At 31.4% G+C, this 24,968-nt stretch overlaps 1 protein-coding gene across 1 annotated transcript in view; it reads right to left on the reverse strand.

The window, feature by feature from the left end:
• The window catches only part of LOC135136935 (homeobox protein aristaless-like), a 167,721-nt gene that overhangs the window by 17,612 nt on the left and 125,141 nt on the right, over nucleotides 1–24,968 (reverse strand). Inside the window, exon 4 of the mRNA XM_064066429.1 lies at nucleotides 15,646–15,691. Coding sequence (XP_063922499.1) covers nucleotides 15,646–15,691 — 46 coding nt within the window. The remainder of the gene's footprint in view (nucleotides 1–15,645; nucleotides 15,692–24,968) is intronic.

Genomic DNA, 24,968 nt, shown 5'->3' on the forward strand with positions numbered 1-24,968 from the left:
AGGTGTCATTTGAGAGTTGAAAAACATCCTTTTCCCAAATTTCAGAGGCGTAACTCCAAAACGGCCCAAGAAATCGCATTGTGGTTTAAAGTATTCGATTCCTTGAAGCTTCTTAGTTCTAAAAAACAAATTTTCGGGCCGGATTTTCTACCCGTTTAGTTTGGAGAGGAGGACATATAAAAAGATCTCATTTTTGAGTTGAAAACACCCTTTTTTCAAATTTAACGAGGCATAACTCCAAAACGGCACAAGATTTCTCATTGCGGTTTGAAGCATTCGATTCGTAGAAGGTTTCTAGTCCTACGAGCAAAATTTTAGATCGGGCAGTCTGCCCGTTTAGTGTTGAGAGAAGAATATGTAAGAAGGTGCCATTTCAGAGTCAAAAATGAGGTTCTTTTTCAAATTTAACTAGACATAACTCCAAAATGGCACAAGATTCCTCATTGCGCTTTAAAGCATTCGATTTCTTGCAACTTTCTTGTAGTACGAACACATTTTATGGACCGGATCATGTCCCCATTTAGAATGGAGAGAAGAATATATAGAAAGATGTCATTTGATGGTTAAAAAAACAGCCTTTCTTCGAATTTCACAGAGATAACTCCAAAACGGCACGAGAAATGGCATTGTGGTTTGAAGAATTCGAATCCTTGAAACTTTGTAGTTCTACAACTAAATTTTCGAACCGGATATTCTACCCGTTTAGTTTGGAGAGAAGAATATATATAAAGGTGTCATTTTTGAGTTGAAAACAAGCCTTTTTTAAAATTTAACGAGACATAACTCCAAAACGGCAAAAGATTTCTTATTGCGGTTTGAAGCATTCGATTCGTAGAAGAATTCTAGTTCTACGAGGAAAATTTTAGATGGGGTAGTCTGTCCGTTTAGTGTTGAGAGAAGAATATGGAACAAGGTGCCATTTCAGAGACAAAAATGAGGTTCTTTTTCAAATTTAACTAGACATAACTCCAAAATGGCACAAGATTCCACATTGCGCTTTAAAGCATTCGATTTCTTGAAACTTTCTTGTAGTACGAACACATTTTATGGACCGGATCCTGTATCCATTTAGAATGGAGAGAAAAATATATAGAAAGATGTCATTTGATAGTTAAAAAAACAGCCTTTTTTCGAATTTCACAGACATAACTCCAAAACGGCACTAGAAATGGCATTGTGGTTTGAAGAATTCGAATCCTTGAAACTTTCTATTCCTACAACTAAATTTTCGAACCGGATATTCTACCCGTTTAGTTTGAAAAGAAGAATCTATAAAAAGGTGTCATTTTTGAGTTGAAAACAAGCCTTTTTTAAAATTTAACGAAACATAACTCCAAAACGGCACAAGATCTCTCATTGCGGTTTGAAGCATTCGATTCGTAGAAGGATTCTAGTTCTATGAGGAAAATTTTAGATCGGATAGTCTGTCCGTTTAGTGTTGAGAGAAGAATATGTAAGAAGGTGCCATTTCAGAGTCAAAAATGAGGTTCTTTTTCAAATTTAACTAGACATAACTCCAAAATGGCACAAGATTCCTCATTGCGCTTTAAAGCATTCGATTTCTTGCAACTTTCTTGTAGTACGAACACATTTTATGGACCGGATCATGTCCCCATTTAGAATGGAGAGAAGAATATATAGAAAGATGTCATTTGATGGTTAAAAAAACAGCCTTTCTTCGAATTTCACAGAGATAACTCCAAAACGGCACGAGAAATGGCATTGTGGTTTGAAAAATTCGAATGCTTGAAACTTTCTAGTTCTACAACTAAATTTTCGAACCAGATATTCTACCCGTTTAGATTGGAGAGAAGGATATATAAAAAGGTGTCATTTTTGAGTTGAAAACAAGCTTTTTTTTTAAATTGAACGAGACATAACTGCAAAACGGCACAAGATTTCTCATTACGGTTTGAAGCATTCGATTCGTAGAAGGATTCTAGTTCTACGAGCAAAATTTTAGATCGAGTAGTCTGTCCGTTTAGTGTTGAGAGAAGAATATGTAAGAAGGTGCCATTTCAGAGTAAAAAATGAGGTTCTTTTTCAAATTTAACTAGACATAACTCCAAAATGGCACAAGATTCCACATTGCGCTTTAAAGCAATCGATTTCTTGAAACTTTCTTGTAGTACGAACACATTTTATGGACCGGATCCTGTATCTATTTAGAATGGAGAGAAAAATATATAGAAAGATGTCATTTGATGGTTAAAAAAACAGCCTTTCTTAGAATTTCACAGAGATAACTCCAAAACGGCACGAGAAATGGCATTGTGGTTTGAAGAATTCGAATCCTTGAAACTTTGTAGTTCTACAACTAAATTTTCGAACCGGATATTCTACCCGTTTAGTTTGGAGAGAAGAATATATACAAAGGTGTCATTTTTGAGTTGAAAACAAGCTTTTTTTAAAATTTAACGAGACATAACTCCAGAACGGCACAAGATTTCTCATTGCGGTTTAAAGCATTCCATTCGTAGAAGGTTTCTAGTTCTACGAGCAAAATTTTAGATCGCGTAGTCTGCCCGTTTAGTGTTGAAAGAAGAATATGTAAGAAGGTGCGATTTCAGAGTAAAAAATGAGGTTCTTTTTCAAATTTAACTAGACATAACTCCACAATGACACAAGATTCCACATTGCGCTTTAAAGCATTCGATTTCTTGAAACTTTCTTGTAGTACGAACACATTTTATGGACCAAATCCTGTACCCATTTAGAATGGAGAGAAGAATATATAGAAAGATGTCATTTGATAGCTAAAAAAAACAGCCTTTTTTCGAGCTTCACAGAGATAACTCCAAAACGGCACGAGAAATGGCTTTGTGGTTTGAAGAATTCGAATCCTTGAAACTTTCTAGTTCTACAACTAAATTTTCGAACCAGATATTCTACCCGTTTAGATTGGAGAGAAGGATATATAAAAAGGTGTCATTTTTGAGTTGAAAACAAGCTTTTTTTTTAATTGAACGAGATATAATATAACTGCAAAACGGCACAAGATTTCTCATTGCGGTTTGAAGAATTCGATTCGTAGAAGGATTCTAGTTCTACGAGCATAATTTTAGATCGAGTAGTCTGTTCGTTTAGTGTTGAGAGAAGAATATGTAAGAAGGTGCCATTTCAGAGTAAAAAATGAGGTTCTTTTTCAAATTTAACTAGACATAACTCCAAAATGGCACAAGATTCCACATTGCGCTTTAAAGCAATCGATTTCTTGAAACTTTCTTGTAGTACGAACACATTTTATGGACCGGATCCTGTATCCATTTAGAATGGAGAGAAAAATATATAGAAAGATGTCATTTGATGGTTAAAAAAACAGCCTTTTTTCGAATTTCACAGAGATAACTCCAAAACGGCACGAAAAATGGCATTGTGGTTTGAAGAATTCGAATCCTTCAAACTTTGTAGTTCTACAACTAAATTTTCGAACCGGATATTCTACCCGTTTAGTTTGGAGAGAAGAATATATATAAAGGTGTCATTTTTGAGTTGAAAACAAGTTTTTTTTTAGTTTAACGAGACATAACTCCAAAACTGCACAAGATTTCTCATTGCGGTTTGAAGCATTCGATTCGTAGAAGGTTTGTAGTTCTACGAGGAAAATTTTAGATCGGGTAGTCTGCCCTTTAGTGTTGAGAGAAGAATATGTAAGAAGGTGTCATTTCAGAGTCAAAAATATGCCTTTTTTTCAAATTTAACGAAACATAACTCCAGAACGGCACAAGATTTCTCATTGCGGTTTAAAGCATTCCATTCGTAGAAGGTTTCTAGTTCTACGAGCAAAATTTTAGATCGCGTAGTCTGCCCGTTTAGTGTTGAAAGAAGAATATGTAAGAAGGTGCGATTTCAGAGTAAAAAATGAGGTTCTTTTTCAAATTTAACTAGACATAACTCTAAAATGACACAAGATTCCACATTGCGCTTTAAAGCATTCGATTTCTTGAAACTTTCTTGTAGTACGAACACATTTTATGGACCGAATCCTGTACCCATTTAGAATGGAGAGAAGAATATATAGAAAGATGTCATTTGATAGCTAAAAAAAACAGCCTTTTTTCGAGCTTCACAGAGATAACTCCAAAACGGCACGAGAAATGGCATTGTGGTTTGAAGAATTCGAATGCTTGAAACTTTCTAGTTCTACAACTAAATTTTCGAACCAGATATTCTACCCGTTTAGATTGGAGAGAAGAATATATAAAAAGGTGTAATTTTTGAGTTGAAAACAAGCTATTTTTTTAAATTGAACGAGACATAACTGCAAAACGGCACAAGATTTCTCATTGCGGTTTGAAGCATTCGATTCGTAGAAGGATTCTAGTTCTACGAGCAAAATTTTAGATCGAGTAGTCTGTCCGTTTAGTGTTGAGAGAAGAATATGTAAGAAGGTGCCATTTCAGAGTAAAAAATGAGGTTCTTTTTCAAATTTAACTAGACATAACTCCAAAATGGCACAAGATTCCACATTGCGCTTTAAAGCAATCGATTTCTTGAAACTTTCTTGTAGTACGAACACATTTTATGGACCGGATCCTGTATCCATTTAGAATGGAGAGAAAAATATATAGAAAGATGTCATTTGATGGTTAAAAAAACAGCCTTTTTTCGAATTTCACAGAGATAACTCCAAAAGGGCACGAGAAATGGCATTGTGGTTTGAAGAATTCGAATCCTTCAAACTTTGTAGTTCTACAACTAAATTTTCGAACCGGATATTCTACCCGTTTAGTTTGGAGAGAAGAATATATATAAAGGTGTCATTTTTGAGTTGAAAACAAGTTTTTTTTTTAATTTAACGAGACATAACTCCAAAACTGCACAAGATTTCTCATTGCGGTTTGAAGCATTCGATTCGTAGAAGGTTTGTAGTTCTACGAGGAAAATTTTAGATCGGGTAGTCTGCCCTTTAGTGTTGAGAGAAGAATATGTAAGAAGGTGTCATTTCAGAGTCAAAAATACGCCTTTTTTTCAAATTTAACGAAACATAAGTACAGAACGGCACAAGATTGCTCATTGCGGTTTAAAACATTCTATATTCTAGCTGTTTAGTTTTGTATACTTGAAGTTAGCAGTCACAATTAAAAAAAAATAAAAAAAAATTTGCTACGCAGTTCATCATTACACACTATTCGCTCTTTAAATTTGAATTAAATTTGGTTCCATACATTTTATTAACCAATTTCCTTATACTTTTCCCGTAGTTGGGGCTCGCCCTGTTCGACACCAGTTGCGAAATAATTGTGGCTCGTCCGACCGCGGGAGGTGCAAGCCCGCCTTTAGCAGCCGGGTTTACACCGGCGCAGCCGTCGCCGCCGGTGCGTGACTGTGCTCGCTACAAAATCCAGCAACAAAACAAATTTATAATGAGTTATGGAACAGCTTATTTTCAAGCGATTGCCAGATTTCACGCTCGGCCATTGTACATTTATAAAACTGACAGAGATCGCAGCACGCCGATAAATTGGAAAAAACCCAACAATAGCTACCTGCGCTAATGATATCGTCTCCCCGTAATTGCCTCGTTTTTCTACGAGAATTCGCTTTTCATTCAATTTGGCGGTTTTCGGTCGGAAAGCGCGCCCGATTCAAATTCGTGAATTCAATTACGGAAAACAATTGCGTACCTAAACGGCCAAGTAATTGATATCCACTTATTTTCTCTGCGCGTCGTAATTATGCTCATTATGTGAGGCAAGTCGGCGGTCGGTCTCGCTCGCACTCGCGGGGGAGAGAGAGAGGCGTTGCGGGTGGTTGTTTTTTTCGTGGCTCGGTAATCATGAGTTGGTATTGTTTATGTGAATTAGGCAAGGATGAAGGTATGATTAGGGCCCATCAGGAGGGAGCGAGAGAGGTGTAGACGGACACCTGTTGTGTTGAAATGACACAGTACCGGAGGAAGCGAGTCATTTCAGACGGATTTTTTGTCGACTTTTTTCGGACACCGAGTGTACTACAGTCACGGACTTGAGCGATTAGGCTTAATTAAATAAATTACATGTCTCTATTTCACAAGAATTGTGGTTTGTGAAGGTTGTATGATAGTAAGAGTCATTGTTTTTGATGTGCGGATCGATGAGTTTGCTGTGCAAACTGCGAGATCGACATCCAGGCTTGGGTTTAACAAAAAATGCTTTCTTTACACAGACTCATATCAGTTCCAAGATTTAAAGTCTAAGTTGTAGAAATTTTGAAATCTGAAAGTTGGTGATCTTTAAGAGTTACCGAAAATTTGAAATTTAGAAACCAGATATGAAAAATTTTATAACTTTGGATTTCAAGAACTAAAGCTACAGATTTAATTTTTGCAATTGCACTATCTCCAGATGAATATTTAAAATGTCTCGATTTCAAAATTTGAAAGCGGAAACTTGAGAATTAATAGTGAACTTTTGAGATTCAAAAGTAAATTCTTTGAGATTAAATGACCAGAATCAAATTTTGAAAGTCGAAGTTTCTGTATTTCCACAATTTTAGCTTCTAAACTTAAATATCGAACTTATCACTAAATTTTTGATGGTAAGAAGCTGAAAGCTCAAGTTTAAGAATTTAGAGTTCGAAATTTAGAAACCTGAAATCAGACCGAAAATTCAATTCGATATTTTATTTTTTAAAAATTGATGTGTCTAGACTGTTAATCAAATTTTTAAAATTGAAAGGATGGAAAATTTTCAAAGTTTTGAATTTGAATTACAGATGTATCGAATGAGAATTTTCGCAATATTTTGATAAATTTAGTAACTTACGTAATAATGAAATTTTTGTTAACTTCACATGGAATCGTGAAAGACAGAAATTTTTAAATCTGAAAGTTGATGATCTTTAAGAGTTATCGAAAATTTGAAATTTAGAATCCGTATATGAAAAATTTTATAATTCTGGATTTCAAGAACTAAAGCTACAGATTTAATTTTTGCCATTGCACTATCTCTAGATGAATATTTAAAATGTCTCGATTTCAAAATATGAAAGCGGAAGCTTCAGAATTAATAGTGAACTTTTGGGATTCAAAAGTAAATTCTTTGAGATTAAATGACCAGAATCCAATTTTGAAAGTCGAAGTTTCTGTATTTCCACAATTTTAGCTTCTAAACTAAAATATCGAACTTATCACTAAATTTTTGATGGTAAGAAGCTGAAAGCTCAAGTTTAAGAATTTAGAGTTCGAAATTTAGAAACCTGAAATCAGGCCGAAAATTCAATTCGATATTTTATTTTTTAAAAGTTGATGTGTCTAGACTGTTAATCAAATTTCTAAAATTAAAAGGACGGAAAATTCTCAAAGTTTTAAATTTGAATTACAGATGTATCAAGTGAGAATTTTTGCAGTATTTTGATAAATTTAATAAGTTACGTAGCAATAAAATTTTTGTAAACTTGATATAGAATCGTGGAAGACAGAAATTTTGAAATTTGAAAGTCGGTGCTTTATGACTTATCGAAGATTTGAAATTTAGAATTCAGAAATTAGAAATTTTAGGACTCTGAATTTCAAGACTTAGCCCTGAGGATTTAATTTTTTGCAATTACTTTGTCTCGAGATGAATCTTTACCTAAATTATCTCGATTTCAAGATCTGAAAGTGGCAACTTCCGAATTAATACAGAAATTTTGCCATTTAAGAAGTGAATTCGTTGAGACTAAAAAACCAGAATCCAAGTTCGACGGTCTAAGATTCTGGATTTTCACAATTTAAATTTTTAAACTTAAATATCGAATTTATTACTATTTCTTTGATGGTTAAAAGCTGAAAATTCAAGTTTAAGAATTTAAAGTTCGAAATTCAAAAAACTGAAATCAGGTTGAAAATTCACTTCGACAATGTATTTTTTAAAAGTTGATGCGTCCAGGCTAATAATCAAATTTTTAAAATCAAAAGGACGGAAAATCTTCAAAGTTCTAAATTTGAAATTCCTATGTATCAAATGAGAATTTTTGCAGTATTTTGATAAATTTAATAAGTTACGTAGTAATGAAATTTTTATAAACTTCATATAGAATCGTGGAAGACAGAAATTTTGAAATTTGAAAGTCGGTGCTTTATGACTTATCGAAGATTTGAAATTTAGAATTCAGAAATTAGTAATTTTAGGACTCTGAATTTCAAGACCCAGCGCTGAGGATTTAATTTTTTGTAATTAGTCTATCTCTAGATGAATATTTACCTAAATTATCTCGATTTCAAGACCTGAAAGTGGCAACTTCAGAATTAATACTGAAATTTTGGCATTTAAGAAGTGAATTCGTTGAGATTAAAAAACCAGAATCCAAGTTCGACGGTCTAAGTTTCTGGATTTCCACAATTTAAATTTCTAAACTTAAATATCGAATTTATTACTATTTATTTGATGGTTGAAAGCTGAAAATTCAAGTTTAAGAAGTTAAAGTTCGAAATTCAAAAAACTGAAATCAGGTTGAAGATTCACTTCGACAATATATTTTTTAAAAGTTGATGCGTCCAGACTAATAATAAAATTTTTAAAATTAAAAGGACGGAAAATCTTCAAAGTTCTAAATTTGAAATTCCTATGTATCAAATGAGAATTTTTGCAGTATTTTGATAAATTTAATAAGTTACGTAGCCTTGAAATTTTTGTAAACTTCATATAGAATCGTGTTAGATAGACATTTTGAAATTTGAAAGTCAGTGCTTTATGACTTATCGAAGATTTGAAATTTAGAATTCAGAAATTAGAAATTTTAGGACTCTGAATTTCAAGACCCAGCGCTGAGGATTTAATTTTTTGTAATTACTTTACCTCTAGATGAATATTTATCTAAATTACTTCGATTTCAACATCTGAAAGTGGTAACTTCAGAATTAATACAGAAATTTTGGCATTTAAGAAGTGAATTCGTTGAGATTAAAAAAGCAGAATCCAAGTTCGACGGTCTAAGTTTCTGGATTTCCACAATTTAAATTTCTAAACTTAAATATTGAATTTATTACTATTTATTTGATGGTAAAAAGCTGAAAATTCAAGTTTAAGAATTTAAAGTTCGAAATTCAAAAAACTGAAATCAGGTTGAAGATTCGCTTCGACAATATATTTTTTAAAAGTTGATGCGTCCAGACTAATAATAAAATTTTTAAAATTAAAAGGACGGAAAATCTTCAAAGTTCTAAATTTGAAATTCCTATGTATCAAATGAGAATTTTTGCAGTATTTTGATAAGTTTAATAAGTTACGTAGCAATGAAATTTTTGTAAACTTGATATAGAATCGTGGAAGACAGAAATTTTGAAATTTGAAAGTCGGTGCTTTATGACTTATCGAAGATTTGAAATTTAGAATTCAGAAATTAGAAATTTTAGGACTCTGAATTTCAAGACCTAGCGCTGAGGATTTAATTTTTTGCAATTACTTTATCTCTAGCTGAATATTTACCTAAATTATCTCGATTTCAAGACCTGAAAGTGGTAACTTCAGAATCAATACTGAAATTTTGGCATTTAAGAAGTGAATTCTTTGAGATTAAAAAACCAGAATCCAAGTTCGACAGTCTAAGTTTCTGGATTTCCACAATTTAAATTTGTAAACTTAAATATCGAATTTATTACTATTTATTTGATGGTAAAAAGCTGAAGACTCAAGTTTAAGAATTTAAAGTTCGAAATTCAAAAAACTGAAATCAGGTTGAAGATTCACTTCGACAATATATTTTTTGAAAGTTGATGTATCCAGACTAATAATCAAATTTTTAAAATTAAAAGGACGGAAAATCTTCAAAGTTCTAAATTTGAAATTCCTATGTATCAAATGAGAATTTTTGCAGTAATTTTGATAAATTTAATAAGTTACGTAGTAATGAAATTTTTGTAAACGTGATATAGAATCGTGGAAGATAGAAATTTTGAAATTTAAAAGTCGGTGCTTTATGATTTATGGAAGATTTGAAATTTAGAATTCAGAAATTAGAAATTTTAGGACTCTGAACTTCAAGACCCAGCGCTGAGGATTTAATTTTTTGCAATTACTTTATCTCTAGATGAATATTTACCTAAATTATCTCGATTTCAAGACCTGAAAGTGGCAACTTCAGAATTAATACTGAAATTTTGGAATTTAAGAAGTAAATTCGTTGAGATTAAAAAGCCAGAATCCAAGTTCGACGGTCTAAGTTTCTGGATTTCCAAAATTTAAATTTCTAAACTTAAATATCGAATTTATTACTATTTATTTGATGGTTAAAAGCTGAAAATTCAAGTTTAAGAATATAAAGTTCGAAATTAAAAAAACTGAAATCAGGTTGAAAATTCACTTCGACAATGTATTTTTTAAAAGTTGATGCGACCAGACTAATAATCAAATTTTTAAAATTAAAAGGGCGGAAAATATTCAAAGTTCTAAATTTGAAATTCCTATGTATCAAATGAGAATTTTTGCAGTATTTTGATAAATTTAATAAGTTACGTAGCAATGAAATGTTTGTAAACTTGATATAGAATCGTGGAAGACAGAAATTTTGAAATTTGAAAGTCGGTGCTTTATGACTTATCGAAGATTTGAAATTTAGAATTCAGAAATTAGAAATTTTAGGACTCTGGAATTTCAAGACTTTGCGCTGAGGATTAAATTTTTTGTAATTACTTTATCGTTAGATGAATATTTACCTAAATTATCTCGATTTCAAGACCTGAAAGTGGTAACTTCAGAATTAATACAGCAATTTTGGCATTTAAGAAGTGAATTCGTTGAGATTAAAAAACCATAATCCAAGTTCGACGGTCTAAGTTTCTGGATTTCCACAATTAAAATTTCTAAACTTAAATATCGAATTTATTACTATTTATTTGATGGTTAAAAGCTGAAAATTCAAGTTTAAGAATTTAAAGTTCGAAATTCAAAAAACTGAAATCACGGTGACGATTCACTTCGACAATATATTTTTTAAAAGTTGATGCGTCCAGACTAATAATTAAATTTTTAAAATTAAAAGGACGGAAAATCTTCAAAGTTCTAAATTTGAAATTCCTATGCATCAAATGAGAATTTTTGCAGTATTTTGATAAATTTAATCAGTTACGTAGCCTTGAAATTTTTGTAAACTTCATATAGAATCGTGTTAGATAGACATTTTGAAATTTGAAAGTCAGTGCTTTATGAGTTATCGAAGATTTGAAATTTAGAATTCAGAAATTAGAAATTTTAGGACTCTGAAATTCAAGACCCAGCGCTGAGGATTTAATTTTTTGTAATTACTTTACCTCTAGATGAATATTTATCTAAATTACTTCGATTTCAACATCTGAAAGTGGTAACTTCAGAATTAATACTGAAATGTTGGCATTTAAGAAGTGAATTCGTTGAAATTAAAAAAACCGAATCCAAGTTCGACGGTCTAAGTTTCTGGATTTCCACAATTTAAATTTCTAAACTTAAATATCGAATTTATTATTATTTATATGATGGTTAAATGCTGAAAATTCAAGTTTAAGAATTTAAAGTTCGAAATTCAACAAACTGAAATCAAGTTGAAGATTCACTTCCACAATATATTTTTTAAAAGTTGATGCGTATAGACTAATAATCAAATTTTTAAAATTAAAAGGACGGAAAATCTTCAAAGTTCTAAATTTGACATTCCTATGTATCAAATGAGAATTTTTGCAGTATTTTGATAAATTTAATATGTTACGTAGTAATGAAATTGTTGTAAACTTCATATAGAATCGTGGAAGAAAGAAATTTTGAAATTTGAAAGTCGGTGCTTCATGACTTATCGAAGATTTGAAATTTAGAATTCTGAAATTAGAAATTTTAGGACTCTGAATTTCAATACCCAGCGCTGAGAATTTAATTTTTTGTAATTACTTTATCTCTAGATGAATATTTACCTAAATTATCTCGATTTCAAGACCAGAAAGTGGCAACTTCAAAACTAATACTTTAATTTTGGCATTTAAAAAGTGAATTCGTTGAGATTAATAAACCAGAATCCAAGTTCGACGGTCTAAGTTTCTGGATTTCCACAATTTAAATTTCTAAACTTAAATATCGAATTTATTACTATTTATTTGATGGTTAAAAGCTGAAAATTCAAGTTTAAGAATTTAAAGTTCGAAATTCAAAAAACTGAAATCACGTTGAAGATTCACTTCGACAATATATTTTTTAAAAGTTGATGCGTCCAGACTAATAATTAAATTTTTAAAATTAAAAGGACGGAAAATCTTCGAAGTTCTAAATTTGAAATTCCTATGTATCAAATGAGAATTTTTGCAGTATTTTGATAAATTTAATAAGTTACGTAGCAATGAAATGTTTGTAAACTTGATATAGAATCGTGGAAGACAGAAATTTTGAAATTTGAAAGTCGGTGCTTTATGACTTATCGAAGATTTGAAATTTAGAATTCAGTAATTAGAAATTTTAGGACTCTGAATTTCAAGACCCAGAGCTGAGGATTTAATTATTTGTAATTACTTTATCTCTAGATGAATATTTACCTAAATTATCTCGATTTCAAGACCTGAAAGTGGCAACTTCAGAATTAATACAGAAATTTTGGCATTTAAGGAGTGAATTCGTTGAGATTAAAAAACCAGAATCCAAGTTCGACGGTCTAAGATTCTGGATTTTCACAATTTAAATTTCTAAACTTAAATATCGAATTTATTACTATTTATTTGATGGTTAAAAGCTGAAAATTCAAGTTTAAGAATTTAAAGTTCGAAATTCAAAAAACTGAAATCACGTTGAAGATTCACTTCGACAATATATTTTTTAAAAGTTGATGCGTCCAGACTAATAATTAAATTTTTAAAATTAAAAGGACGGAAAATCTTCGAAGTTCTAAATTTGAAATTCCTATGTATCAAATGAGAATTTTTGCAGTATTTTGATAAATTTAATAAGTTACGTAGCAATGAAATGTTTGTAAACTTGATATAGAATCGTGGAAGACAGAAATTTTGAAATTTGAAAGTCGGTGCTTTATGACTTATCGAAGATTTGAAATTTAGAATTCAGTAATTAGAAATTTTAGGACTCTGAATTTCAAGACCCAGAGCTGAGGATTTAATTATTTGTAATTACTTTATCTCTAGATGAATATTTACCTAAATTATCTCGATTTCAAGACCTGAAAGTGGCAACTTCAGAATTAATACTGAAATTTTGGCATTTAAGAAGTGAATTCGTTGAGATTAAAAAACCAGAATCCAAGTTCGACGGTCTAAGTTTCTGGATTTCCACAATTTAAATGTCTAAACTTAAATATCGAATTTATTACTATTTCTTTGATGGTTAAAAGCTGAAAATTCAAGTTTAAGAATTTAAAGTTCGAAATTCAAAAAACTGAAATCAGGTTGAAGATTCACTTCGACAATATATTTTTTAAAAGTTGATGCGTCCAGACTAATAATCAAATTTTTAAAATTAAAAGGACGGAAAATCTTCAAAGTTCTAAATTTGAAATTTCTATGTATCAAGTGAGAATTTTTGCAGTATTTTGATAAATTTAATAAGTTATGTAGCAATAAAATTTTTGTAAACTTGATATAGAATCGTGGAAGACAGAAATTTTGAAATTTGAAAGTCGGTGCTTTATGACTTATCGAAGATTTGAAATTTAGAATTCAGAAATTAGAAATTTTAGGACTCTGAATTTCAAGACCCAGCGCTGTGGATTAAATTTTTTGTAATTACTTTATCTCTAGAGGAATATTTACCTAAATTATCTCGATTTCAAGACCTGAAAGTGGTAACTTCAGAATTAATACAGAAATTTTGGTATTTAAGAAGTAAATTCGTTAAGATTAAATAACCAGAATCCAACTTTGACAGTTTCAGTTTTTGGATTTCCACAATTTAAATTTCTAAACTTAAATATCGAACCTATTACTAATAATTCTTTTTAAGAAGTAAATTCCTTTTATTTTCTGTATTTACAAATTTTGAAATCAAAAATTTGGTGTTTTAGAGTTATGGAAAAATTTCTAGTGTTTAAATTTCTGTTCCTGCAATCACGATCATTGCTTTTAATATTAAGTACTTGTCAATAAATTTCTCAACTAAACTACTGGCTGTCGATTTATTGTAATGCAACAATACCCAATTTCAAAATCTCTCTAGCCTCAATTTACTTTCCCAACCTTCCCATGCACTCGCACCTTCGACTCGCCACACCCGCCTCTCCCCATCCAATCACCCACAAATCTAGTTAAATCGCGAAAACACAACACAATCGACGTCTTCCGAAGGCCACCGCGTTTTCCTCACAACAAATCCCCCAAGCATGAAGAAGCCCATTTCCATGTTTGCTTTACCTTTAATAGAATATTTATGGATAAATTCCGAGTGTAAAAATCGATTCGCGCTGGATATTTTTCGACAAAGTCTAACGAGAACCGCTCGAAAAAAATTAATTGGATATGGAACACGCCCTCCAGTGGCGCCGGAAAAAATTTCCCACCAGATTCGATCGCCTCTGTTCCGGGTACAGACAATGACGAGAAAATCAAAAGCCCATTCTTCGCAGTTCCTGGAAACGCGCTGATTGCTTTTAATATTCCTCGCCAATAAATCTTAATGGCTCGTAATTTCCCCGCGTTGGCAAACATTGTGGATTTAACTTAATTCAATTTCCTTTTAGAGCCGCACCGATCAATTATCGTAATCACCCATAATTGAATGACAGCACGCGTTTTTTACGATTTTTTGCCCGGAATTTAAATCAGTTGGCAGAAACAAAACGCATGAACACTGACAAAAAAAAAATGAAAATAACAATAGTAGTAGGAATAATGATGATAAAAAACCCGGGCAACCGCAAGGATGAAAGCGAAAATTGCCCTGACCTTAGCTGAATCACCGGTAGGCGATCCTCTCCGATAAGGCATTTTCTAATTGCTTTGTTTATCGCGCTTTTTTTGTCCTCTTACTTAATTAAATATGAGTAATCGAATTAAGTAAATTGCCGCGAACCGTTAAACTAAGCTCTGGTTTGAAATTATTTACATGGAATAATCTGCATTCAATCAATCTGGATTGGTTGCATGCTGCATGTATTAATTGGGTAATTAAGCCGGGAATTTTAATCAAAATTATTTATGGGATCATTAAAACGCATCTCACTCGTTCGGCGAGCTGTGGGAAGAGGATTTTTGCGCAGGATGGGTTTGTACAGGTGGCCGAGAAACCGCGGACGGATTTGGGAAAGGTTCGCTTGACCTTTGGGACAGGTGCGAATGAACAAAGTCGAGTCGAGATAATAAAATTTGGCATTTGTAAGTGACAATCATGTTAATTAGATATTAATTATGTAATGATGCAGAAATACGCGTGTAAATGTCAGGAGCCGTGGTGCGGATATTCCGGAAATGGGCGAATTATGCAAAATGGGTGGGTTTTTTTGGTTTCAGGTGGAAAGTGGACAAAAAACGTGTTGTGTACAGTTGGAGAATGTTTACAATAAAATTTTACAATGTCATTATGAGGGGTTGTCTCAGCTGTGCAGCCATTGAGTGTCCCATCGATTTGGCATGCGTCGCTGTTGTTCAACCAGAAGAAGCGTAGCTAATAATAACCGCTTGGGTTATCAACGTTGTGAAGTCAATTTGCTTAAACCATCATAAAATTTTATTGTATACAACAGGAACGTCATCACTTAGTTCTAGAAACGGTTGAAAAAGGTTTTTACCTGTATCCTAGCCTCGGTTAATCCTATCTTCATCGCCAGCTCCTCTCTGCAACAAAAATTAGGTACACTCACAAAGGTATCAATGCTGTAGTTGAGGTTTTCATTTTTTAAAGATTTTTGAAAATTTTGTTGAATTTAAAATTACTGAATATTCGAATAATTGAAAATTCTTGTTGCTGTATGTTAACAATTTCAGTTTTCGATTATTCAGTAGTTTAGAGAGAGTTAGACCCTAGAATTATTCAATAATTTTCCTTAAAATCATCAATAGGAAGTCGCAGAACATTTTTTGACATAACACATGTTGCAAATTCGAGAAGTCTTCTTTATTTTTGTCAAAAAAGTTTAATTTCTTGTAAACATTTGACAATTCTAAAATTTCAGTTCGAAAGTCTTTAAAATGAATAGTGTTGAACACATTTTTTTGTAGAATTTAAAATTTCAGGCTGTTTAAATTTTGAAAATTTTGGCCACTTTTGTTAATATTTTTTAAAGTTAAAATTTTTGATCAGTAAGTGATTTAGAGGAGATCAAAAGCCAAACTCTCGAATCATTCGATACTTTCCTAAAAAATCATCAATAGAAATTCAGAGAACATTTTTCGCTGTAACACATGTTTTTAGTCCTAGGAGTTTTCGTTATTTTGGTTTAAAGAGTTTCATTTTTTAGAGATTTATGAAAATGATGAAATTCCAGTTTGAAAATTTTGTCGAATTTAAAATTTCCGGATGTTCAAATATTTGAAAATTTTTGCTGTTGTATGTTAAGAATTTCAGTTTTCGATCAGTCAGTAGTTTAGAGAGGGCTAGACCCTAGACTTATTCAATAATTTTCCATAAAATCATCAATTGGAAGTCGCAGAACAATTTTTGACGTAACACATGTTGCAAATTTGAGAAGTTTTCGTTATTTTTGTCAAAAAAGTTTAATTTCTTGTAAACATTTGACAATTCTAAAATTTCAGTTCGAAAGTCTTTAAAATGAATAGTGCTGAACACATTTTTTTGTAGAATTAAAAATTTCAGGCTGTTTAAATTTTGAAAATTTTGGCCACTTTTGTTAATATTTTTTAAAGTTAAAATTTTTGATCAGTAAGTGATTTAGAGGAGATCAAGAGCCAAACTCTCCAATCATTCGATACTTTCCCAAAAAATCATCAATAGAAATTCGGAGAACATTTTTCGCTGAAACACATGTTTTTAATTCTAGGAGTTTTCGTTATTTTGGTTTAAAGAGTTTCATTTTTTAGAGATTTTTGAAAATCATGAAATTTCGGTTTGAAAATTTTGTTGAATGTAAAATTACTGGATGTTCGAATAATTGAAAATTTTTGTTGTTGTATGATAAAAGTTTCAGTTTTCGAACAGTCAGTAGTTTACAGAGGGCTAGACCCTAGAATTATTCAATAATTTTCCATAAAATCATCAATTGGAAGTCGCAGAACAATTTTTGACGTAACACATGTTGCAAATTTGAGAAGTTTTCGTTATTTTTGTCAAAATTGTTTAATTTCTTGTAAACATTTGACAATTCTAAAATTTCAGTTCGAAAGTCTTTGAAATGAATAGTGCTGAACACATTTTTTGTAGAATTTAAAATTTCAGGCTGTTTAAGTTTTGAAAATTTTGGCCACTTTTATTAATATTTTTTAAAATCAAAATTTTTGATCAGTAGGTGATTTAAAGGAGATCAAGAGCCAAACTCTCGAGTCATTCGATACTTTCCTAAAAAATCATCAATAGAAATTCGGAGAACATTTTTCGCTGTAACACATGTTTTTAATTCTAGGAGTTTTCGTAATTTTTGTTTAAAGAGTTTCATTTTTTAAAGATTTTTGAAAATTATGAAATTCCAGTTTGAAAATTTTGTCGAATTTAAAATTTCCGGATGTTCAAATATTTGAAAATTTTTGCTGTTGTATGTTAAGAATTTCAGTTTTCGATCAGTCAGTAGTTTAGAGAGGGCTAGACCCTAGACTTATTCAATAATTTTCCATAAAATCATCAATTGGAAGTCGCAGAACAATTTTTGACGTAACACATGTTGCAAATTTGAGAAGTTTTCGTTATTTTTGTCAAAAAAGTTTAATTTCTTGTAAACATTTGACAATTCTAAAATTTCAGTTCGAAAGTCTTTAAAATGAATAGTGCTGAACACATTTTTTTGTAGAATTAAAAATTTCAGGCTGTTTAAATTTTGAAAATTTTGGCCACTTTTGTTAATATTTTTTAAAGTTAAAATTTTGGATCAGTAAGTGATTTAGAGGAGATCAAGAGCCACACTCTCGAATCATTCGATACTTTCCTAAAAAATCATCAATAGAAATTCGGAGAACATTTTTCTCTGTAACACATGTTTTTAATTCTAGGAGTTTTCGTTATTTTGGTTTAAAGAGTTTAATTTTTTAAAGATTTTTGAAAATTATGAAATTTCAGTTTGAAAATTTTGAATTTTGTTGAATTTAAAATTTCTGGATGTTCGAATAATTGAAAATTTTTGTTGTTGTATGTTAAAAGTTTCTGTTTTCGATCAGTCAGTAGTTTAGAGAGAGCTAGACCCTAGAATTATTCAATAATGTTCCATAAAATAATCAATAGGAAGTCGCAGAACATTTTTTCACGTAACACATGTAGCAAATTTGAGAAGTTTTCGTTATTTTTGTCAAAAAAGTTTAATTTCTTGTAAACATTTGACAATTCTAAAATTTCAGTTCGAAAGTCTTTAAAATGAATAGTGCTGAACACATTTTTTTGTAGAATTAAAAATTTAGGGCTGTTTAAATTTTGAAAATTTTGGCCACTTTTGTTAATATTTTTTAAAGTTAAAATTTTTGATCAGTGAAAGATTTAGAGGAGATCAAGAGCCAAACTCTCGAATCATCTGATACTTTCCTAAAAAATCATCAATAGAAATTCGGAGAACATTTTTCGCTGTAACACATGTGTTTAATTCTAGGAGTTTTCGTAATTTTGGTTTAAAGAGTTTCATTTTTTAAAGATTTTTGAAAATTATGAAATTTCAGTTTGAAAATTTTGAATTTTGTTGAATTTAAAATTTCTGGATGTTCGAATAATTGAAAATTTTTGTTGTTGTATGTTAAGAATTTCAGTTTTCGATTAGTCAGTAGTTTAGAGAGGGCTAGACCCTAGCCTTATTCAATAATTTTCCATAAAATTATCAATTGGAAGTCGCAGAACATTTTTTGACATAACACATGTTGCAAATTTGAGAAGTTTTCGTTATTTTTGTCAAAAAAGTTTAATTTCTTGTAAATAATTGACAATTCTAAAATTTCAGTTCGAAAGTCTTTAAAATGAATAGTGTTGAACACATTTTTTTGTGGAATTTAAAATTTCAGGCTGTTTAAATTTTGAAAATTTTGGCCACTTTTGTTAAAATTTTTAAAGTTAAAATTTTTGATCAGTAAGTGATTTAGAGGAGATCAAGAGCCAAACTCTCGAATCATTCGATACTTTCCTAAAAAATCATCAATAGAAATTCGGAGAACATTTTTCGCTGTAACACATGTTTTTAATTCCAGGAGTTTTCGTTATTTTGGTTTAAAGAGTTTCATTTTTTAAAGATTTTTGAAAATTATGAAATTTCAGTTTGAAAATTTTGTTGAATTTAAAATTACTGGATGTTCGAATAATTGAAAATTTTTGTTGTTGTATGTGAAGAATTTCAGTTTTCGATTAGTCAGTAGTTTAGAGAGGGCTAGACTCTAGAATTATTCAATACTTTTCCATAAAATCATTAATTGGAAGTCGCAGAACAATTTTTGACGTAACACATGTTGCAAATTTGAGAAGTTTTCGTTATTTTTGTCAAAAAAGTTTAATTTCTTGTAAACATTTGACAATTCTAAAATTTCAGTTCGAAAGTCTTTAAAATGAATAGTGCTGAACACATTTTTTTGTGGAATTAAAATTTCAGCCTGTTTAAATTTTGAAAATTTTGGCCACTTTTGTTAATATTTTTTAAAGTTAAAATTTTTGATCAGTAAGTGATTTAGAGGAGATCAAGAGCCAAACTCTCGAATCATTCGATACTTTCCTAAAAAATCATCAATAGAAATTCGGAGAACATTTTTCGCTGTAACACATGTTTTTAATTCTAGGAGTTTTCGTTATTTTGGTTTAAAGAGTTTCATTTTTTAAAAATTTTTGAAAATTATGAAATTTCAGTTTGAAAATTTTGTCGACTTTAAAATTTCTGGATCTTCAAATATTTGAAAATTTTTGTTGTTGTATGTGAAGAATTTCAGTTTTCGATTAGTCAGTAGTTTAGAGAGGGCTAGACTCTAGAATTATTCAATACTTTTCCATAAAATCATTAATTGGAAGTCGCAGAACAATTTTTGACGTAACACATGTTGCAAATTTGAGAAGTTTTCGTTATTTTTGTCAAAAAAGTTTAATTTCTTGTAAACATTTGACAATTCTAAAATTTCAGTTCGAAAGTCTTTAAAATGAATAGTGTTGAACACATTTTTTTGTAGAATTAAAAATTTCAGGCTGTTTAAATTTTGAAAATTTTGGCCACTTTTGTTAATATTTTTTAAAGTTAAAATTTTTTATCAGTAAGTGATTTAGAGGAGATCAAGAGCCAAACTCTCCAATCATTCGATACTTTCCTAAAAAATCATCAATAGAAATTCGGAGAACATTTTTCGCTGTAACACATGTTTTTAATTCTATTAGTTTTCGTTATTTTGGTTGAAAGAGTTTCATTTTTTAAAGATTTTTGAAAATTATGAAATTCCAGTTTGAAAATTTTGTCGAATTTAAAATTTTCGGATGTTCAAATATTTGAAAATTTTTGCTGTTGTATGTTAAGAATTTCAGTTTTCGATCAGTCAGTAGTTTAGAGAGGGCTAGACCCTAGACTTATTCAATAATTTTCCATAAAATCATCAATTGGAAGTCTCAGAACATTTTTTGACATAACACATATTGCAAATTTGAGAAGTTTTCGTTATTTTTGTCAAAAAAGTTTAATTTCTTGTAAACATTTGACAATTCTAAAATTTCAGTTCGAAAGTCTTTAAAATGAATAGTGCTGAACACATTTTTTTGTGGAATTAAAATTTCAGCCTGTTTAAATTTTGAAAATTTTGGCCACTTTTGTTAATATTTTTTAAAGTTAAAATTTTTGATCAGTAAGTGATTTAGAGGAGATCAAGAGCCAAACTCTCGAATCATTTGATACTTTCCTAAAAAATCATCAATAGAAATTCGGAGAACATTTTTCGCTGTAACACATGTTTTTAATTCTAGGAGTTTTCGTTATTTTGGTTTAAAGAGTTTCATTTTTTAAAAATTTTTGAAAATTATGAAATTTCAGTTTGAAAATTTTGTCGACTTTAAAATTTCTGGATCTTCAAATATTTGAAAATTTTTGTTGTTGTTTGTTAAAAGTTTCAGTTTTCGATTAGTCAGTAGTTTAGAGAGGGCTAGACCCTAGAATTATTCAATAATTTTCCATAAAATCATCAACTGGAAGTCGCAGAACATTTTTTGACATAACACATGTTGCAAATTTGAGAAGTTTTCGTTATTTTTGTTAAAAAAAATTTTTGTCAAGATCAAGAGCCAAATTCTCGAATCATTCAATAGTTCCTAAAAAAAAATGTTTTTCATTCTCTAAAGATTTTTTAAAATTATGAAATTTCTGTTTGAAAATTAGTCGATTCCTTTAAATTTTTTGGTAACGTTCTTAGATTTTCAGCTCAGATTGTCATTCCGTTGAATATTGAGAGACTAACTAAGAATTAATAATCTAATTTTTCAAAATTTAAATTAAGTATTTTCAAAAACTTGAAATAATTTCTTGAAAAATATTTTGAGATGACTGAAATTTTTTAATGGAAAATATTTTAATTATTAATAATTTATTGACGTTCTAAGCAGGAACAAAATTATAAATACAAAGTGATTTCTTAGAAGATTTCTTCCGTTGTCTCTTGTTAGACAGGAAATACGTATAGGAATGCTGGTACTTAGTTGTACAGAAAATATTTTACCGTTGGTGGAAGTTTAAAAAAATTGTTTTTTCAGCCCGTATGTTCACATTGAAACCTTTTTTGTCTGTCAAGTTTTTTAACAGTTTATTCAAAATACTAGAACGACAATTCTTAAAAAACACGTTTTTGGAAAAAAAAAGTGTCTAGAATCACTTTTCGCGGATCGGGAGCCAAGTACCAATCGACTACGTTTTTTCGAGAACCCGCCGTGAGTGCATGCTCCATTAATCGTTTATTGTCGTCGCCTCTCTTTCTCCCTCTCATCACTATCCCCATCCGCGCCCATTTGTCGCTTATCTCCCAATCTCCTGTCAAAACATTCCCCGATAACATTTTTATTTGAGAATTCCTCCGTAATGTCCCAACTCCCGACAAATTGCAGACATTTAGGAATGCCGCCCGCGTCGGCTCTTATCTCTAGTCCCATTCCACCACCGCGCCGATAAATCGTCGGTCGTTAGACCCTCACCCATGACCACGTGTTTCCAACCCATCCGACCCTCTCCAGCCCGGAACACCTGTAGGCATCGTGTTCCGGTAGAATTAAGTCCAACGCACCATTTCCTGACTCAAACGCCGGATTCCCTGTAATGGGAATAATCGATTTGGGTCTGCGTGATGGGCATCCAAGATTAAAGTAATTATGCCGTTAGTTAATTTCGGGAAATTACGGAATTAATGGCTCGATGAGGCACGCAATGCACGGTGGACAGTGAAATTTCTTAATTTCGGGAATTTGCCGAAATGACGGGTTTTAATGGCGATTATCCGGCCTGATCGCGCGTTCAAGTCTCCGCGATAATTTGCGGCAGAAGCGTCAAAAGCGCCGCAGGGGAGGACGTAATAAGGTTGGGAGGCCTGTAATTTCAGGGAAAATGCAACGGGTTATTAAATGCAACGGATTTTGTAAAAGGAGAAAATGGAAAAGCGGCTGTGGATGTGTATGCAGAACGAGTAACTGGTTGTAATAAACTTGTTAAGGATTATGTTCGGGCACTCATACATCGAGGTTTTTGTGCTCGTGGTTGAAAAAGCTAAAGAGGTATCTACTACTTGTTCAGGTTTTTCACTTCCCGAGTAATAGAATAAGGAAACTGTGTACGAGTTGTACGGTCATGATTCTTGGGGTCGTAAGCTTGTAGGATACGATAATGCACAAATTTTAGCAGGTAATATTTCATTTAAATGGGATTTCATCTTTCTGAAAACTGGTCTCCTCACTCACTTGATCCAAGTCTGTCTTCGAAGGCCCTTGATTTTTTTTTTAAGTCTTGAATGGTCGATTCTTTCGGAAAAAATGACAAATCCCAGCTCAAAATGGAGAAATATTAGTAAAAAACTTCAAAGAATCGAGTGGTGTAAACCGCAAACAAAAGTTTTGACGCATTTTGGAGTTATGCCCCGTTAAATTTGAAAAACGTTTTTAGAATCTTGAGAAAAACGTTGCATTGCTCTAAATCGGAGGAATGTTCGACAACTGATTGCAGAAATCATTTCTGTGGTCCAGAATTAGTCTTAAAAATTAATTTCAAGCAGATCCGACACATTTTATTTTTACACAAAATTTTACGCCATAACTATATTGGGAAAATTTTAGCATTCGACTAAGTCAAGCTATCTCGCTTAAATGAAGTCTGATCATACTGAAAATTGGTCTCTTCACTGACTCGAACCTACTTAACAAGAATTCGGGCTCGGAAAGTGTCATCGAAGGCCCTTGAATTTTTTTTAAGGTCTTGAATAGTCGATTCTTTCGAAAAATGACACCGTCCGATATATCGTCTCTCAATATTCAGTGGAACACGAATTCGAGCTCAAAATGAAGAAACGTTAGTAAAAAACTTCAAAGAATCGAGTGGTGTAAACCGCAAACAAAAGTTTTGACGCATTTTGGAGTTATGCCCCGTTAAATTTGAAAAATGTTTTTAGAATCTTGAGAAAAACGTTGCATTGCTCTAAATCGGAGGAATGTTCGACAACTGATTGCAGAAATCATTTCTGTGGTCCAGAATTAGTCTTAAAAATTAATTTGAAGCAGATCCGACACATTTTATTTTTACACAATATTTTACGCCATAACTATATTGGGAAAATTTTAGCATTTCGACTAAGTCAAGCGATATCGCTGAATTGAAGTCTGATCATACCGAAAATTGGTCTCTTCATTAACTGAAACCGAGTTAACACGAATTTGAGCTCAAGAAGTGAAAAAAAAGCTCCTGAACTTTTTTTAAATTCTTGAATGGTCGATTCTTTCGAAAATTAGATCGTCCGATATATTCGTCTCTCAAGATTAAACGCAACTAGAATTCGAGCTGAAAATGCACAAATTTGAGTAAAAAACTACAAGAAATCGAGTGGTGGACACCGTAAACAGAGATTTTGTGACATTTTGGAGTTATGCCCCGTTAAATTTGAAAAACGTTTTACGAATCTTTAGAAAAACGCTATATCGCTTGAAATCGGAGGAATATTCGACAATTGATTGCAGAAATGATTTCTGCAGTCCAGAATTAGCCCTAAAAATTAATTTCAAGCACATTCGACGTATTTTATTTTTACCCCTTATTTTACGCCATTACCATTTTGCGAAAATTTTAGCATTTAGACTAAATCAAGCTATCTGGCTTAAACGGTGTCTCATCTTTCTAAAAATTGGTCTCTTCACTAACTGAAACCGAATTAACATGAATTTGAGCTCAAAAAGTGTTTTCGATGGCCCCTGAACTTTTTTAAATTCTTGATTACTCGATTCTTTCGAAAATTAGATCGTCCGATATATTCGTCTCTCAAGATTAAACACAACGAGAATTCAAGCTGAAAATGCACAAATTTGAGTAAAAAACTACAAGAAATCGAGTGGTGGACACCGTAAACAGAGATTTTGTCACATTTTGGAGTTATGCCCCGTTAAATTTGAAAAACGTTTTACGAATCTTGAGAAAAACGCAATATCGCTTGAAATCGGAGGAATATATGACAATTGATTGCAGAAATGATTTCTGCAGTTCAGAATTAGCCCTAAAAATTAATTTCAAGCACATTCGACGTATTTTATTTTTACCCCTTATTTTAAGCCATTACCATTTTGCGAAAATTTTAGCATTTAGACTAAATCAAGCTATCTGGCTTAAACGGTGTCTCATCTTTCTAAAAATTGGTCTCTTCACTAACTAAAACTGAATTAACACGAATTTGAGCTCAAAAAGTGTTTTCGATGGCCCCTGAACTTTTTTTAAATTCTTGAATGGTCGATTCTTTCGAAAATTAGATCGTTCGATATATTCGTCTCTCAAGA

Source organism: Zophobas morio, unplaced genomic scaffold, assembly GCF_036711695.1.
Source record: "Zophobas morio isolate AGI-343-1 ecotype UQ-CSIRO unplaced genomic scaffold, CSIRO_AGI_Zmor_V1 ptg000028l, whole genome shotgun sequence".
NCBI lineage: Eukaryota > Metazoa > Arthropoda > Insecta > Coleoptera > Tenebrionidae > Zophobas > Zophobas morio.